The sequence below is a fragment of the Schistocerca piceifrons genome, chromosome 4 (assembly GCF_021461385.2).
Source record: "Schistocerca piceifrons isolate TAMUIC-IGC-003096 chromosome 4, iqSchPice1.1, whole genome shotgun sequence".
Classification (NCBI taxonomy): Eukaryota; Metazoa; Arthropoda; class Insecta; order Orthoptera; family Acrididae; genus Schistocerca; species Schistocerca piceifrons.
In genome coordinates, this window is record NC_060141.1 from 75,713,505 (window position 1) to 75,732,368 (window position 18,864).

At 42.5% G+C, this 18,864-nt stretch overlaps 1 protein-coding gene across 1 annotated transcript in view; it reads left to right on the plus strand.

The window, feature by feature from the left end:
* Positions 1-525: 525 nt before the first annotated feature.
* The window catches only part of LOC124794798 (coiled-coil domain-containing protein 43), a 37,858-nt gene continuing 19,519 nt past the window's right edge, over positions 526-18,864 (plus strand). The window contains exons 1-2 of the mRNA XM_047258455.1: positions 526-914; positions 12,309-12,530. Coding sequence (XP_047114411.1) covers positions 750-914; positions 12,309-12,530 — 387 coding nt within the window. The 5' untranslated portion in view covers positions 526-749. The remainder of the gene's footprint in view (positions 915-12,308; positions 12,531-18,864) is intronic.

Below are 18,864 nucleotides of genomic sequence, written 5' to 3' on the forward strand. Positions count from 1 at the left end.
AACACAATGACAAACAAATAGCTATTTTTATATATATATATTCCCCTATCACACACACACACACACACACACACACACATATATATATATATATATATATATATATATATATGTGTGTGTGTATGTGTGTGTGTGTGTGTGTGTGTGTGTGTGTGTGTGTGTTTTCAAGAAAAAGGAAAACAGATTTTCATGATATGACATGTTTATCATGAGCAGAGTTAAAAAGTATAAAAATATTACCTTCAGTACAGAAGCTATTTATTGTTCAGGAATAACAAAAGAACACACAAAACTGTCCCTGTTCATCCCAGTTTACAATGCCGTGAGTAACACATAAATTACTATTAAAGGTTCATCAGAAATCTCTTGAAATGGGAATGTCATATACAAATTGGCGGCTACTATGACGACAAACATGGACTGCATAATAGTTTCGAATGATTAATGCACTGTAATCTGTGGAGCGCGGCAGTGGTCCAGCAGAGCAGATTGCAGTTGACGAGGCGTCTGTGAAGGGTGTTGTGTTTCCGTTTTGTTCTTAAATGCTGCGTAAAAGTAAAACAGTTTGTGAAGGATAGTGTATTTTTAATATATGTACTGTCAATTAATACATACCATATGGTTGTTAAAATTCGTGTGTAAGAGCATTATCGAGCTCTAAATGTAGGTAATGTATTAAAATTTCGGAGTGAATTATAGTATAAACTTTGGAGTACAAAGTAAATACACTTCTCTGATTTGGTGAAAATATGGCAGCTGGTGGGGAGGATTTTGATTCTTGGCTGAGTTTGAAATTGCTTGCTCTCAATATCGATGAAGGAGTATTTGGATCGTACATTAAAGGTATTTTGGACGGTGATGAATCACTGGAGGATAAAACTGAAGCCTTGGAAGGGATTCTGTCAGAGATAACAGTGAGTATATCATAGAATTGAATAGGTTAAAAATATTCTAGATGACAGATTTTGTGAATCATCATGTTCAGCATTGCCAAATTTGATTTTCTGCAATATTGGAAATAAAACTATTATGATCCAGCACAGTGCTTAGTTTGTCAGTAGAAAATTGTGCGATTGCTGTCTTTATAAGGCTGTAGTTACCGGTTAGTGACAAAACGGTAATTGTAATAGAAAATGACACTCAGTGGGAATTCCGAGTTATGTTCTGGACATTATTTTATAGCTAGTAGTATACAGGATAGTTGGATACTAGTAACATGTTTTCTATGGCTAAACATGTATTAAGCGATCTGTAAGTATAAAAGACTGTCTAAATGGAATATGCCAACTTGTTTAAATATGACAATCTGACACTGTAGTTTGGTTATTTAGAACAATACTTCCCTGCATGAATAGTAGAACGGCGTGTAAGCAGTGTTATTATGTACTAGTACTGTATCCCTGGTTGCACACTGACAGTCTTTTCTCTGTATTGAATAAAACAGAATGTTCAAAGTTTAAGATACTATTGTTAGTACATTGTGTCTCTAAAGAATGTTTATGGAACTAAAGGTAGTCTGATCATAAGTTAGGGAAAGAACCATCATAGGAAACCCAATAAACTGATTAAAATGTAATCAGTGGAGTAGTTTTGAATCAAAACACTGGACTACATCGATGTGAAGTATCACTTACATGTGTATATGTAGCTTTCAGAGTAAGGAATGGCTCGAGAAAAAGGAAAATTTTCACTCAGATTTGAACAGTCTTTAAAGTAAGCAGGCATTCTAAACTGTTAAATCATCCAAATGCTTCCCCAGTAATCAGAAAAATATTCGTATTCATTCCAAACAATATGAGGAAAATGTGATTTTGAATGCCAGGGTCAATCTTGGACGTTTATTCTGGCCCCCTTATTGGTGAAGACATATAGTCATGATAAGCAGGAGATCTGGTTTCAAATTCCACTCTAGGAAAAAGTTTCACTGGCAACTGCACCTTCAAAAGTAGTTATATAAAAAGCTGTTGAATTAGTAAAACTACATCTACAGATAGACTGATAGACAGACTGATTTAAGTTTTCTTACCCCAAATATATTTGAAAGTATAGAAAGTAGGCAGGCAACATTATCTAAATGTATGCTGTCTATCTAGTACCAGATGCCTGCACAACCATATTTTGCAAGGTGGTCACTGTACTTAAGAAATTTTGATTTATGAATGCAAATGTAAATAATACCCGGGCACTAACATTAAAAACAAAGTTTACAGTTAGGCACTCGAAAAGAGGAGATAGCAGCTTTCTTAGCCTGCAGAGCTAGCACTAGAGTTCATCAGAGCAGCAAATGAAAATGCTGACACACACACACACACACACACACACACACACACACACTTTTTTTACCCCTGGAGTTTCCAGCTCTGATTTTTCCAGCTTCATTTCATGAAACGAAATCCCTTTGTTTTGTTTAATTAACTGCAGATGTTCTTTGATCACTGTATTAATAGGAACCCTACTCTTCCTTCCTTCTTCCTTTACTAATATGCACAACTGCATTGATTGGGCTTTAATGGCCGTCTCCCCATTTTCATATGGTCTTTCCTGTCTCGGTGGTTTTTCAGGACCCAAGTTGGTGATTCACTGTCAGATTGTTTTGAGTAGGAGAATGGTGTCCTTCAGGGCAGTGTTTTAAGTGTAACCCTGTTTGCCATAGCCATAAACACTATCACGTCTATCGTAAGGAGTCCTGTACAATTTTCCTTATTTGTAAACAATTATGCTGGTCTCTGTTCCTTCTCCAGTGTTGCAGCAGTGACTCATCAGTTGTAATGTACAGTGCAGAGGTTAGAGGAGTTGGCTGCAAAGATGGGTTTTCGGATTCCTGCAGATAAAAGTAAGTGTGTGTGTGCGCGCGCGCGCGATCGCTTTTTACTCGTCTTGTCATATTTTTAATCTCCCGGCCTTGCATATGAGGGACACCGTCATACATTTTAGAGGCTCAGTGAGGTTTATGGGCCTCATTTTGTCTCCAAATTCTTGTGGTTGTCACACTTGAGACCTCGCACAGTGTGTGGATCGGTGGGGCCTTCTTATTTGAAGATCCTTGACACTGTCCACCATGATTGGACTCAGCTGTCCACAGTTGCTTTTAGGACCAGTCCCGTAACTAGTCTTGTGCTGAGGCTGGGGAACCACCACTCGCCATCCAGTGGAAACTCCTTGTGGTGTGTCAGGCATGTAAGTTCCTCGCAGCTCAGGCTTCACCCGCACACCATACTGTTGCTTGTCCCCCTCTGGATCATCTTTTCTCCAACCGTCCATGAGCCACAATGCTGTTTGGGATCTGCGTGCAGTGTGTGTACTGAAATCAGTCTGTGTGGAGCAAGTACAACCCCAAATCCAGAGTTTTAACCATCTGCCACCCTGGATACTGCAGAGACACAGCACAATTCTGGATTCGGTGCATTACAGGAGAGATTTCACTGTCGCTTCTGTTTTCAATGCGATATTGGAAATACGGAAGCGTCCGATCCCACCCGTCTGCTTTGACCCATGACGTCACAAATATGGCGGAAACAAAAACACACACACACACCACTTTCCACAAGAAGACTAATGACACTAACGGGACAAGCGCGGGAAATGGGGTGTTTTGGGTGGGGGGCAAACTAAATATAAACTAATTTAGACACCTTGCGTAGCTACAATGTGTAAGTGAAGACAGCCATGCATGAATACCCACCCACCTCCCCAGGGGTCGTAACCCCTGCAACCTATAGAAGATAAAGATGCTTCAGTAGCTGATTAATGTTTTTTGTCTTTTTTTAAAAAAAAATCTCACGGGATAGAACGAACAGATCAGAAAGATAAATATAATAAACTAAAACAGAAATTCGAGGAAACATAATTAAAAATAGTAATAAGTGTTTTTAAATTTAAAAAAAAATCTCACGAGATAGAACGAACAGATCAGAAAAGTAAATAAAATAAGATAAAACAGAACTGGAGACAGCCACACACAAACCAAACTCCGCGCCGTCATGACGTCAGACACGGCAACGCCCTTACGTCACGGGTCAAAGCCGACGCGTGTGATCGGACGCTTCTGTCGACCCGCGATATTTTGCAACATTTTATGTGAGCACCACAACTATATACCTGTGTTTACGGATGGGTATAAGCAGGTGGACTCTGTTGGTTGCTCTGTCGTTTTCTCGTACTGTGTCCTCAAGGTCCGATTGCCTCAAGAATTTACTGTCTTCAACACAGAATTATATGCAGTCTTGTGGGCACGGGAGCAGATGAGACATTCTTCCAGTGCTAAATTTCTTGTCTGTTCTGATTCTCTGAGTACCCTTCACATTCTCCAACTTTTGTACCCAGCAGATAAAGTAATCCAGGATGCCCTCCTCAAACTAAGACTGGGGAAGGAGTTGTCTTCATGGTGAGTACCAGGACATGTGGGTGTTGTGGGGAATGAAAGGACGGATATAATAGCCAAGGAGATGTGTTTTGATCCCCAGTTCTTCCAGTGTGCCATCCCCCTGAATGTTATCACCTCGTCATTGAGGTACAAAGTCATAAGTCAGGGGAAGATGAGTGGCTGAAAGTGACCAACACTAAGTTCTTGTAGTAAAGCCCACAATTTGGCTGTGGTGTACCTCCTTCCAACCATGTTGACAGGGCGAGGTCCTTCTCACTCTTCTTCTTGGAAAAAAATGTTCCCTGAGAATTTCAGGTGTGTGTGTGTGTGTGTGTGTGTGTGTGTGTGTGTGTGTGTGTGTGTGTGTGAGAGAGAGAGAGAGAGAGAGAGAGAGAGAGAAGAAGATGGTGTCAAGCAGCAGCTCCTAATAAATTGATGGTGAGTGGGGGGGAGGGAGACAGCATACCAGAATAATGGCTTTTCTTTCAGCTGAGCTACTGAGCTATATATCAGTCGTAAGCAGTAGTTTGTACGAAATAATATTCATATACTTAACACTCTTTGAAATATTAAGCATTTTAAAGTTTGTGATTTATAAAACTCTTTCAGTACTAGGTTAAAAACACAGAACTCCTTGAAATTTTATGAAATTCCCTGAGATTTCCATGATTTTTCCAGGTTACATGTAATTTCCTCAGAATTGCAGGTTTTCTTAGAAGAATCACCACCCTGGTTTTGTAAGATGTCATAGGCTTTCACAGCCATTTTTCTCCTCTGGGGACTCGCCGCTCTTTGGTGAGTTCATGCTTGACTACCATGGGGCCCCAACCTCAGCAACATTGTTTGCTGCATGTCTATCCTCTTGCTATTCTTTTCCCCCTGATTTGGGGAACATGTCTGGAATGTTTTTGTAAATGTGTTCTGCATTTTCAGTAGCCAATATCACTGTTTTTTGTTCTCTTTTTCTTTCTCCATTACCCTTCTCCTATTCTTCCTCCACTTTGGTGTTTGAGGTTTCTCTTTTTCTTCTTTCTCCGTGTGCATTCCTGAAGCCCAGCCCAAATGTCCGATGCATAACAGGTGACTGGGTAATGTGTAATTTCTAGCCCTGGGTAGACAGGTAGGGCTCGCATGTACCCCCTGGTAAAGGCCAGACCCAAGGAGCGCTGACTGCCTGAGCTGCTACCTTTCCGAATTGCCGACTGGTCCCTCTGACAGGTGTTAGAAAGGTATGAATTGAGGTGTGAACGATCACCTAAAGTGGGTTTGCCCCTTCTGAAGGGTGCCCCCAGTCGGAACAAACACACCATCGGAGTTGCTGGCAATCATGGGGATTTTCTCCCAGTGAGCCCACCATCTTCATCAGTCAACTTCTACTAAACGTAAATGGAGTGAGACTAACAATTCAAAGCCCCTCCAGCCGCACCATAGTTCCATGTGGTTTCACATACTGAAGACAGTCAGTACTTCACTATGGTAAATCTGTTTATTATTCAGAAAGGTGTTGATGCAGTTACTGGCCCTGTGAAATCCTGCTCTCGTTTACAAAATGACACTTTGCTTTCGGAGACTACGTCTGATTCTCAAGCACAACTACTGCTTGCAGCTTCGCTCCTTCAGGGCTATCCTGTTTGTATCGAGGCCCATCGAATGCTGAAGTCTCCCAGTAGTGTTATTTACACTAGGCTACTCGATGGTCTGACAGAGGCAGAAATCCAAATGTAAATCTGGTCAGAGTGTCATTGTAGTCCATCAGGTGATGAAAAAGATAGATGCCTCCTTAATGCCCACATGCACTCTTTTTCTCACTTTTGATAGATTGGTGCTTCTATCAAAGATCAAAGCAGGTTATGAAGTTATAGTCTGACCATACATTTTGAACCCGATGCATTGCTACCAGTGTCATTGTTACTCGAATGTTCTGTTTACATCCGGCCAAGTGTGTAATCTGTGGTAGGGATGCTCATGAGGGCGATTATCTACCTGCTTCTCCGCACTGTACGAACTGCAATGGGACCATGCTGCCACCTTCCAAGAATGTCCAGCGTATCTCGATAAGCGCACTGGCTAGGAGATCCAGGTGAAGGAAAAAATGTCTTACCGGTCACTTGCAAGTTGTTTGCTAGTCGTAAACCCTGTGTTCTACCATCCAGGACTTGCAGTACTGTTTTTGCTGCTGCTTACTCCACAAAGGACATGGCCATGCAGACATGTGACCTGAAATTCAGCAACGTAGTTGTAAAATCGCCCAGTGTCATGGTAGCATCCCCATCTCCTCCAGCTGTGCAACAGGCCACCAAGCTTTCACCTCATGGGTTGAAGTACCTGCTACACAACCAGCAGGCTGGAAAGGACAGAAGGAATACTCCTGTGAAGATGTCCTATGTCCCTTCAGCTAACAAACATCTGAGTCTTCCTCTGCCAACTGGAAAGACTCCAAGCAGTCTTCTCCTTTGCCGACTCTGAAATCCTTTTTGACAATGCTGCAACGTGATATCCTCACCTGGCTGACCTCCATGTTACCGGTGTGCATCGCCAACCGTTTTTCTGCCCTGGACTCCGTACGCCGACAGAAGGAGAATGCTGACACCTCTGTAGATTTTATGGAGCAGCATCCTCCAGCCCCTGTGCCCTGTAGCAGTGAGTCTTCAAAGGCTGGCACTCGGCAGCCACTGAGGTGACACTTCATTTTTTCGTTTGTCCACTTTCCTTGTCATGACATTCCTCCAATGGAACATTCGTGTCCTTTGATCCAACAAAGAGGACTTATTGCTGCAGATTTTCTCTGCCTCGTGATGACTGGTTGTTGTGTGCTGTCCTTAGGTTAGTTAGGTTTAAGTAGTTCTAAGTTCTAGGGGACTGATGACCATAGATGTTAAGTCCCTTAGTGCTCAGAGCCACTTATTGCTGCTCTTAGAATCACAGCGTCCACTAGTTCTCTGCCTCGAGGAAACAAAATTGCTTTCTGACGACCGCTTTGAGCTCCTACATTTTTTCCCAGTCTGCTTTGACCCCCCTCTCCTCCCTCCCGAGGACTCCCAGAACCTGCCAGAGAGGTGCCCTCATGGTTGACCTTATCTATCAACTTAACCTCGTCTGCGTTAACATGGGAGCACGTTCCTTTCAGATTCCATGCTCACCTATTCCTATTTGGATCTCTTCTTCTACATTGACCAGCTTGCCCATCATCTCGAGTGGTCTGTTCTCTCCGACACGTACTCTAGCAACCACTTCCTGTGTGCTATTCATTTGTCGACTCCTACCCCCCCCCCCCCCCCCAAGTGCACGCCAAAATGGCAGCTTTCTAAGGCCAATTGAAGGCTGTACTCTTCCCTGGCAACCTTCAATGAACCACATTTCCCCAGTTTATCCTTACTGCTGCAGAACTTTCCATTCCTCCCGCTTCTTCTTTACTGCGCCGTGTCCTGGTCCCTTGGTGGACTGAGGTATAACGCAACGCAATTTGCGAATGGAGACGTGCTCTCCGTGTTCTTAACTGTCATCCTACAGTGGCAAACTGCATTCATTATAAACAGCTGTCTGCACAGTGTCATCGTCTTCTTCGGGCTACCAAAAAGCTAGCTATATTTCATTTACAAGTTCTTTTAACAGTTCCACTACCTCTTCCATTGTGTGGGCCAACGTGAGATGGGTTTCTGGGACCAAGATCAAGTCTGACAGCAGCAGATGATGTCATAGTGGACCCTATTGCTATCTCCAAGACCTTGGCCGCTATTTTGTGGCGATTTCAAGCTCCTTCCACTATCACCCTGCCTTCGTGCATCAGAAACAAGTGGAGGCGGCTCAGGTGATATCATTCTTTTCCCAGAATAGTGAGTGTTACAATGCTGCTTTTACTATGATGGAACTTGATGATGCTCTCACTTCATCCCGATCCTCAGCCCCAGGGCCAGATGACTTTTATAGTCAGATGTTGCAGAACCTTTCTCTTGCGAGGAAGCACTTTCTCCTTCATATGTACAATCACATCTGGGCAGAGGGCATGTTTTCCAGATGCTGACATGAAGCCAGTGTCGTACCCATATCAAAACCTGGCAATGACAAACACCTCTTTCTAGTTATTGCCCTATTTCTCTCACCAGCCATGTTTGCAAGGTGATGGAATGTTTGATTCATGCCTGCTGGTATGGTGGCTAGAGTCTCACATTTTACTGACCACTGCACAGTGTGGATTTTGAGCACGCCATTCTGCAGTTGACAATCTTGTCACTTTGTCAACCCATGTCATGAATGGTTTTCTGCAGGAATACCAGACTATGGCTGTGTTTCTCGATTTGGAGAAAGCCTACAACACCTGCTGGAGGACTGGTATCCCCCGTACTCTCTACTCATTGGGCTTGCATGGCCACATGCACTGTTTCCTTCAGGACTTTTTGAAAGACAGAGTTTTCAAGGTATGTGTGGTTTCTGCCTTGTCAGACACCTTTATCCAGGAAAACGGAGTGCCTCAGGGTTCTGCCCTGAGCGTCTTCCTCTTAGCTATCGCCATTAATCCTATTCCTGGCCTATCTCTGACTGGGCATCTACAGCTCCCTTTTTGTTGACAAGTTTGCCATCTATTGCGGTTCTTCATAGACTTGTCTCCTCAAGCAGTGTCTTCGGCTATGTCTCAATTGTCTTTAATCATGGAGCATTGACAATGTCTTCTGCTTTTCAACTGATAAAATTGTTTGTTTGAATTTCTGGTGGCACAGTTGGTTTCTTCCACCATCTTTGTGTCTTGGGTCTGTTGCTCTTCCATTTGTTGAAGCTAGGAAATTCCTGGGGCTCATGCTTGATAGGAGACTTTCTTGGTCCTCCCATGTTTCTTATCTGGCCACCTGCAGTACACTGCCCCTCAGTGTCTTGTGTGCCCTCAGCAGTACTTCCTGGGGAATGGATCGGACCATCCTCTATTTGTACCAGTCCCTTGACCATTTGAAACTGGACTATGGGTGTTTCGTGTATGCATCTGCACATCTTTCTACCTTACGCCATCTCAATACAATCCACCACTGTGGCATCCGTTTGGCCATGGCACCTTTTACACTAGCCCGATTGAGAGTCTGTTTGCAAAAGCTGCCGGAGTAGTGCTGTGACTTCCCTCTCAGCAGATATGCATGCTCTTGGAGCATCGAAACAGGCTTCCACTTTTCTCCCAGTAAGACCGTTTGTGTTAATTTTTGGCGTCGTACGGAGTTTCTTACACCTTCGTAACATCTAGGACCTGTCAACCTTCCGTTTTCGGATGTCGCTAAATTCTTGGGTCTTATGTTTGACAGAAAACTGTGCTGATCCTCCCTCGTTGCCTATCTTTTGGCTCGCTGTCTGCGATCCCTCAACACCCTCCGTGTCCTGAATGGTACCTCCTGGGGAGCGGACCGAGTGGTCCTTCTCCGCCTCTATCGCACCTTAGTGCGCTCGAAATTGGACTATGGAAGCATAGTTTACTCCTCTGCTCGGCCGTCTATTCTTCGGCGTCTCGACTCTATCCACCACCGTGGATTACGTTTAGTGTCTGGAGATTTTTACACCAGCCCTGTGGAAAGCCTTTATGCTGAGACTGCTGAACCTCCGCTGTCCAATTGGTGAGCTGTCCTTCTGAGTCGTTATGCTAGCCATGTCTTCTATGCCTGCAAATCTGGCCCATGACATTTTTTTCGACGCCGCCTTGGATTTAGGGTATGGAGGCCGCCCTTCCTCCCTACTAACACCGGGAGTCCGCTTCCGTCAACTGCTCCATTCTCTTTCCTTCCGCTTTCCTAAAACTTTCTTAACAACTTGGGTACAGCACCGCCTCGGCTCCGTTCCCAGACCTGCCTGCTCCGTGACCTTTGTCAGTTTCCCCGTCACTTGTTTATCGTCGGGCATTTTCCGCTCTATATGCACAAATGGAGGAAGCTACATTTATTTACACTGATGGCTCAAAAGCATCGTCTGGTGTAGGGAGTGCCTATATTGTTGGCGACACCCCAAATTGATTTCGGCTTCCCGACCAGTGTTCGGTTTATACTGCGGAGCTTTACGCTGTTCTCCAGGCTGTCCAATACATCCGTCGCCATCAGCGGATACAGTATGTTATCTGTTCAGATTCTCTCAGCTCTCTCCTCAGTCTCCAAGCTCTCTACCCTGTCTGCCCTCTGGTCCACCAGATTCAGCACTGCCTACGCTTGCTCCACTTGGGGGGCGTCTCGGTGGCGTTCCTCTGGATCCCAGGACACGTTGGTATCTGTGGAAATGAGGCGGCCGATATAGCAGCCAAGGCTGCAGTATCTCTTCTTCGGCCAGCTATTCGCACAATTCCGTTCGCCGATCTACGGAGTGTTTTATGTCGTCGTGTTGTTCTTTTATGGCACGCACATTGGTTGACACTTCCCAATAATAAATTGCGGGACGTGAAAGCTCTTCCCTGTGCTTGGACCTCTTCCTCCCGAACGCATCGTCGGAAGGAGGTAATTTTAACTAGACTCCGGATAGGGCACTGTCTTTTTAGCCATCGACATCTTTTAAGTGGCGATCCTCCCCCACTCTGTCCCCACTGCTCTCAGCTGTGGACGGTAAGACACCTTTTAATTGAGTGCCCCTATTTTACTCCGTTGTGCGCCCGTCTACAGCTGTCGCCTGAAATATCTTCCATTTTAGCAGATGACACGCGCTCAGCCGATCGCGTTCTCGAGTTTATTTGTGCCGGTGAGATGACGTTAGTCATTTGAAGCTCTTTTTGGGGACAACCAACCCCCTTCTATAGTGGTTTTTTAAGCTTTCCTTCTGTTTTTCGTTTCTCCAGTTTTTTGAGTTTTGTTCCCATTGCTGCTGGTTTCCAGTTTCGTTTTTTTTTTTACCTTTTCCTAAGTCACAGACTGGGCGCTAATGACCGTAGCAGTTTTGCGCCCTGAAACCAAAAAAAAAAATATGCGTGCCGTTTGTCTGCCATGCCTAGCCACCCATCCTGTGCCGCCTCCTTCGATGACTCCTTTGATTGCCAGTATGGGCACACCCATCTTCTGTTTCCTCCTGTAGTTTACTTTCGGCTTTTGCTCCATCAGCTTAACTCATGCAACCTGCCACTTTCCTAATGGGTGGGAACCCATCACCACCTTGGCTTCGTCTGTCAGCCCTTGTTCACCTGGGTCTTCATTCACTTCCTAAGGACACTACTCCAGCCTCGCTCTATTGCTGTAAATTTCATGACCTTACGTTCCTATTTATGTTTGCGTTTTGAGTTATCTGCCGTTTTAGCGGATGACACGCAGACTATCGACCACACTTTACTTTTTATACATTGTAGCAATATGGTGAATGTCATTTAATCTTTAGTTCAATATCTCTTGTTTCTCTGGCATTTTTATGGACCTTTCTCTAAGAACCTGTTTTTAATTGTCTTTCCTTCTGTCGATTGGGCTTAACGTGTAGTTGCTTTTTTTTCCACATTCTGACGTGGGCGCATAGTGCCCTAGTTGGTTCTGCGCCCTAAAAGAAAACAAAACAAACAGCCATTTTGAATAAAACTCTTTTGGGTACTTGGCCATGTTATGTTGAACCATCAGAAACACTTATACTGATGTTTCCACTGCCCTGGGAGCATTCTTCAGGGTGTCTAAACTGCTGTGTTCTGATGATGGTCATCTGTTATAACATTATATTTCAGTGACGTGTGACAACTAATATATCAGTTAGGGAAAACATTGGACAGTTGAAAGTCAAATAATGCATTTGGCTTGGTATATCATATAGATAGTGAAAGTGCGCCTTTCACTTAATAAAAACTTAGATATGAACACCTGTTTCATTTGTGTGACAAGTATGTTTTTAATTCTTTATGGCTGTTTTGAAAGTTGCTTTTCTTTATATGCTCATTTTTGCCAAAATAACGTCATTGTAAGATCTATTAATAGGTGTGATTCTCGCATGGCCAGTTGTTATTCACTATAACTTTTTTTTCCAGGAAAATGGTATTAGAAACCACTGCAGAGAGATTCTGGAGAAGTGGCGAAACACTTCTCAGGCAGCTAGTTCGGTGAAGGAAGCGGAAGTTGCAGGAGCAGAAGCAATGGATATAAAACTGGCAAAACTCATGGAATCTCAAGCTCGTCCAACAACTGTTCAGAGAACTTACACAGATGAGGAAAGAAGAATTCGTGAAGCTATTTTGGCACAGTATAGTCAGGTATGTTCATAGAAAAAGACTGGAGGGTTTAAATTTGTGGAAGAATTTATTACCAGCTTTCGTCTGTTGGGAATGGTTTAATGTGACCATTATGTGTGTAATCTGTCTCATAAGTGGAACAGATATTTCCGCTTTAATTACATCTACATGAACCACAGTGATGGCGATGGTATTCATGTCGCCATTTCTCAGCTTACACACAACTCTACATCATAGGGGTATCTGCAGAGAGGCTGGACTAACATAAGGTTCCCGAAAAGGGACAGACCAACAATCTGGGTGATTGAGTCACATATCCTTGTAACATTAGTCAGCATAGTCATTCTGTGTTGGTAATGAAAACAAACCGAAACAGCAGCTGTTACATTTTCTGAAGACCTGCAGCTGTACTATATGGTTAAATGATGGTAGCATCCTCTCGGGTAAAATAGCCACTCATTTGCATATATCGGGACGCGCGCTACTTGTGAGGATGATGTCATGAGAAAAAAAAACAAATATGACATTCTACAGAACGAGATTTTCACTTTGCAGTGGAGTGTGCACTGATATGAAACTTCCTGGCAGATTAAAACTGTGTTCCGGACCGAGACTCGAACTCGGTACCTTTGCATTCGCGGGCAAATTCTCTGCCATCTCAGCTACCAAGCACGACTCACAACCTGTCCTCACAGCTTCAATTCTGTCAGTACCTCATCTCCTACCTTTCAAACTTCACAGAAGCTCTTCTGTGAACCTTGCAAATTCTGTGGTAGAGCACTTGCCCGCGAAAGGCAAAGGTCTAAAGTTCGAGTCTCGGTCCGGCGCACAGTTTTAATCTGCCAGGAAGTTTCATGACATTCCACAGGTTAGTGTGTGGAACGGTAGATATCTTATTCATGTTAAGCAAATTAGAGAATTAGAAAAAAAAGAAATAAATAGGTTATTTATTTCAAAGAATGTACCTACACAAAATATATAAGTTTGCTAAGAGGATAGTACAGATGGTACTTGAGTGAAGTGACTTAAGAAACCCATGGAAAACCTAAATTAGGGGACCGGACAGAGTGATCTCCATCCGCCCAAATATGGGGTCAGTGTCTTAACAACTGCACTGCCTCACTCGGTTGGTGCCTATTGTAAAATATTCTGTGATATAACAATTTTACTCTCAATTGCCCTATGTGTCAAGGAACAATGCTGTTGACTCCAGCACAAACGAATTTGCTAGTATACCACTTGTTCTGATTTTAGTTTGTTCAGAGAAACATGTCACTATTCCCCATGTACATCTTCATATCCTCCCCTCAGCCCATCTAAAAAAGTGTCAGCATCTCCATATGATGAGTAAGACATTGAACTCAGCAAAATGAGGAGACATTACTATAATGCACTATAGATCTCAGCACGATTTTCTTGCAAAAGCTTTATAGTACTGTAATGTGAAAACATAATGTAGTTATCCACTTTCATTAACAACTCCGAATTCTCTAAGCAATCTTGGATTGGTTAGAAGACAGTCAGCCTTTACTGGGGTATGCATACTACTAAGGTTTTCTGTCTGCAAAGTAATTTCTTTTTGGCATTGGAGAACTGAAAAGTTTGCCAGTGATTTATTTCAAGGGCATAAATAGAATTTATTTAATTTTTTTCACGTTGGTAAATGAAGTCTGTGATGGGAAATGAGATACATTTAACAATTGTGAAAGTTTCAAAGCAACAGGCAACCATTCTCGACAATAGGCTATTTTCCTATTTTGTAAATATGCTTCACATTATTGTCATTCTGAATGATTATAACATTCATAAAGCATTCTGAGTAAGTATTCTCATTATTTTTATTTAATTAAAGCATAAAGATAATTGAATTTTAAGATGATTGAAAATACTCTTTTGTTGGCTAAAGATCAGATGACATCACAGCCTGGAAATAAGATGAAGCTATATGTGTGTGATACAGAAGTTACTAGTATATTTCTGTACTTTTTCTTCAAACCGTTTAGTTATTTAGTGATGGAAAATGAATTTACAACTTTTAAATATTGATGGAAGGAATTTTTTTCAAGGTGGATAGTAAAAATCATCAGAAAGTTGATGCGTTTATGGTCTCTTTGTTGTTCAAAAACAACACAGATTTTTATGTCCCTAAATAAGAAATGGGCGATCCACATTGCATGGCAACTGGGATGGAACTATTGTGACACAGCAACAAATTGCAGAATTGTCTTAAAATTGAGGCAATCTGGAACTGGATCATTTGCTCGGATCATGCTGAAAAGGTTTTCCAGGGCAATTTGTAAAAGCCTGCAAAGTAAAACACCGTGGAAAGTTTTTCATTCAGAAGATATTTCTGATTATTAACTGTGTTTGTTACCAGTACTACTACTGTTTTCCAGGTACCTCTTTCCACAGTTTTCAAGTTTTCATACTGTGTAGTAACACCCATGGAGAACTGCAATAAATTTCATTTATTGGAGTATGTATAAATAATCTACTATTGAACAGAGCTTCCTGTGGTACAGATGCATTATAAAAGGAAATGAGTGCTGATGAGATGGGGAATGCAATACTCTTGGAGATTTTTACATAGAACTTGGAGACCTAAGTTGAAACGAAGCACCTGCAGCAAATTACATTGTCAGAATTATTAAGGTCCTTGGAAGAACCTACCTTGACAAAACTGTTCCACCTGGTGTGCGAGATATACAAGGCAGGCAGAATATCTTTAGGCTTAGAAAGAATTGATGAAATCTTTTTAGGTTATCAGCAGTCAGTTTATTGCAACATTTTGATGTGTTTCCCACTTGCTATTTTGAACTGAGATGAAGGTGATGAATATGAAACTCATGGCACTGCTACTCAGATGATAATCCAAGAGGATTTAATCAGTGAAATCCACTAAAAAAAGCCCACATTTCCTTCAAAAAATAATGTAACTATTCGTTTTCCAAAAGAAGACACTTTCTGACTAGTGTGAATATTACCTCACAGTCAACTGCAGAATACTATCTTGATTTATTTACATAAGAGTGGAAAAATTGGGAAAAACTGACCTCAGGGAAGATCAGTTTTGGAACTGTGAGTCAGTAATGACACACTATGATGTATATCTTTAAGAGATGCTAAGTTGAAAGACAAACCTACGTTTATAGCGTGTGCTGATTTAGAGAAAGCTTTAGAAAATGTTGATTGGATTACTGTCTGTGATTCTGAAGGTAGCATGGATAAAAGAGTGTGTGAAAGGTTGTCTAAAAGTTTTTCAGCAATCGGACTGCAGTTAACTGTTGAAGGCTGTGAAAGGGAGGCAATAACTAAAAATTGAGTGAAACAGGGTTCCAGCGTATCCCCGGTGTTTTTCGGCCTGTACATTGTGGATGCAGTAAAGAAAACCAAAATGCAATCTTGAGAAGGTGAAGTTAAAACTTGTTTCCCTGTCAGTGGCGCATACAGAAAAATCTCAAGGACGTGGCGTGAAAGATATCTTGAGCTACCTTTACTTTTACTGTAATATAAAGTAATAAAGTCAGATGCAAAGTTTAAGAAAGTTTTATTGAAACTGATTATACAAAGATAAGATAATGCCACCCTATGATATAAAAAAGTTACTTCCTTAAATGATGAATTCTATGCACCTATTCTTCCTGGCAGATTGGTTAATTACATCATCAATAGGAGAATCAATGACACGGTCAGTGTTCAACAGAGCTAAGCCAATAAGTCGATCCTTCTTCACTGTCGACCTCAGCCATATCTTCGTATGCTGCAGTGTTGATAAACTTCTTTCTACTGTAGCAGTAGTATTCAGGTAAAGAACTGACCACAGTTGATTCTGTAAAATTTCTTGGGATAACTTTAAATAAAAACTTGCAATGGACCGACCATTTGTACAGTTTACTGAAGAGATTATATAGTTTAGTTTATGCCTTGAGGGTACTACACAAAGTAACAGATTTAACGGTGAAGAAAAGTGTATATATAAAATCAGAGCAATGACAGGAACTAATAGTAGACATTCATGCAAACCACTATTTGAAAGCCTGGACTTCATGACAATCCCTTCCATCTTCATATATGAAATACTTTTCTTTGAAGAGAAAAACTCTCATCTGTTTGAAGGAAATACATTCGCACATACCTATGAAACTAGACATAAATTGAAATACATGCTACCTTGTCACAGACTCACATTATATGAAAGTACCCCATATTACATGGCTCTGAAGATCATAAATAAGATAAGGTCAATATTTGGGGAATCCACATTGGAGACCATTGGCACATACCTAAAAAGCAAATGTTATAGTTTAGAAGAATTTATAAATAGGAATAGGGAGTAAGGATACAAGTAAAAATGGTGTACTTTTGATGCCATATAGATACAAAGTTTACACGTTCACTATATATTAATGTTTGTATATAGACTTATAGTTTGAATGGCGGTTTGTATTCTGTTCAGTACATCCATACATAATATAGGTGTGTGAAGCCTATGGTAATGATTCGATGAGTTATGAAAAGATTTAAAATATAATGTTGTATTTCTATTATAATAAGCAATGTGTGTATTACGTATTTCCTGAAGTATATAAAATACTGTAACAACTTAGGTTAAAGACTGACAAGTCACCAATGTTCTCAATCGAATGATTGTATAAGAACATGTTATGTGACAATAAAGTATCTTATCTTACCTTACCTTATCTATCTGCCGGTAGACAAGCAAATATTTTGTACAGCGACAATGCTTGCATAGCAGAATAACGATCATTAAGGACATTTATGCTCCTTTGCTTGTATTGAAGAATCTCTCCCATTAGTCTCTTTTTAATCACAAAATAATAGAATATTCACAACTTTTCTCAAACTAATGCCAGACTGAATAACGTATCAAGATCACTAGAATGGCCGCAACTTTTCTAGTAGGTGTGTGTGAGCTATGTGCCACACAGAAATGTATAAAATACGATGATGTGGATGTGCATACTACATAGGAAAGTACAACTACATGATAACTCGATTCAGTCAAGTCGACTGACGCCCCCCTGCGGGTTCGGGGATCAGAATAGGCCCGCGGTATTCCTGCCTGTCGTAAGAGGCGACTAAAAGGAGTCTCAAATGTTTCGGCCTTATGTGATGGTCCCCTCTCGGGTTTGACCTCCATCTTTCTAAATTATTCCGAAGAGCGAGCCAATTGGGGAAGGGCGCCTTACATGGTGCACTGTATCCGTCGTGCAATTAGACCTTTAGCCGGATTGCTCGTCGTTGCAATGGTGTCCCGCTCGTTTTCGATCTCTTGGGCGAGAATACGTCCCTGGGTGCGATTACCACGCTGCCCTCTGCAGTGTTTCTTTTAACTGCGACGACGACCTTGGACATTTTTGCACCTAAGATCCAGCACGGTAGCCAGTCCGTTGTGGTGGGGCCGCCATGTACCCTCTTGGTTGTAGCCCCCTGACAACACAGGGATCGCTCTACTGATGCCTGCGCCGTTAACTCCCCACGTATGCCAAGGAGTAGATGCCTATCCTCCTGGGGTATCGGGACTCCCGGCAACGGCCATCCTGCCAGGTGGCCTTTGCTGTGGCTGGGTGGCGCCCGTGGGGAGGGCCCTTGGTCGGAGTAGGTGGCATCAGGGCGGATGACGCGCAATGAAGCGTGTTACATCATCTCTCGCTGGCGGCCAGCCGCCAGCAGTCTCTAAGCGTTCTCGGGCTCAATTTAATGCTCAGAAGTACGATCCGAAAACGTTCCCCTCCCTGGCCACGCCGTGGGAAGAGCGTAAGTCTCAGGATGGAGGTAACAGTTATTCGCCCCGATTCTTAGTTTGTACGAGAGCTGATGGGGAGCCTTTTCTCTCCACAAAGCCTCAGTTCTTCGTCGAGCATTTCGAGGACAAGTTTGGGGAGGTGGAGGGCTTGTCTAAAATGCGCTCTGGGTCAGTACTGATACAAATGGCATCCTCCGCCCAGTCACGCAGGTTACTTGCTTGTGACAAGTTGGGGGATGTTAACGTTACTATTACACCACATAAGAGTTTGAATATGGTCCAGGGTGTTATTTTCCATAGGGACCTCCTTTTGCAGTCTGATGACGAGCTGCGCGCCAACTTAGAACGTAGACGTGTTCATTTCGTCCGGCGCGTTCATCGGGGTCCGAGGGACAATCAGGTTGCTACCGGTGCCTTCATCTTGGCCTTCGAGGGTGATACGTTACCGGAAAAGGTCAAGGTGATGGTCTACCGATGTGACGTCAAACCCTATATCCCTCCCCCGATGCGGTGCTTCAAGTGCTGGAAGTTCGGCCATATGTCTTCCCGCTGCACTTCCAGCCTCACATGTCGAGATTGCAGACGCCC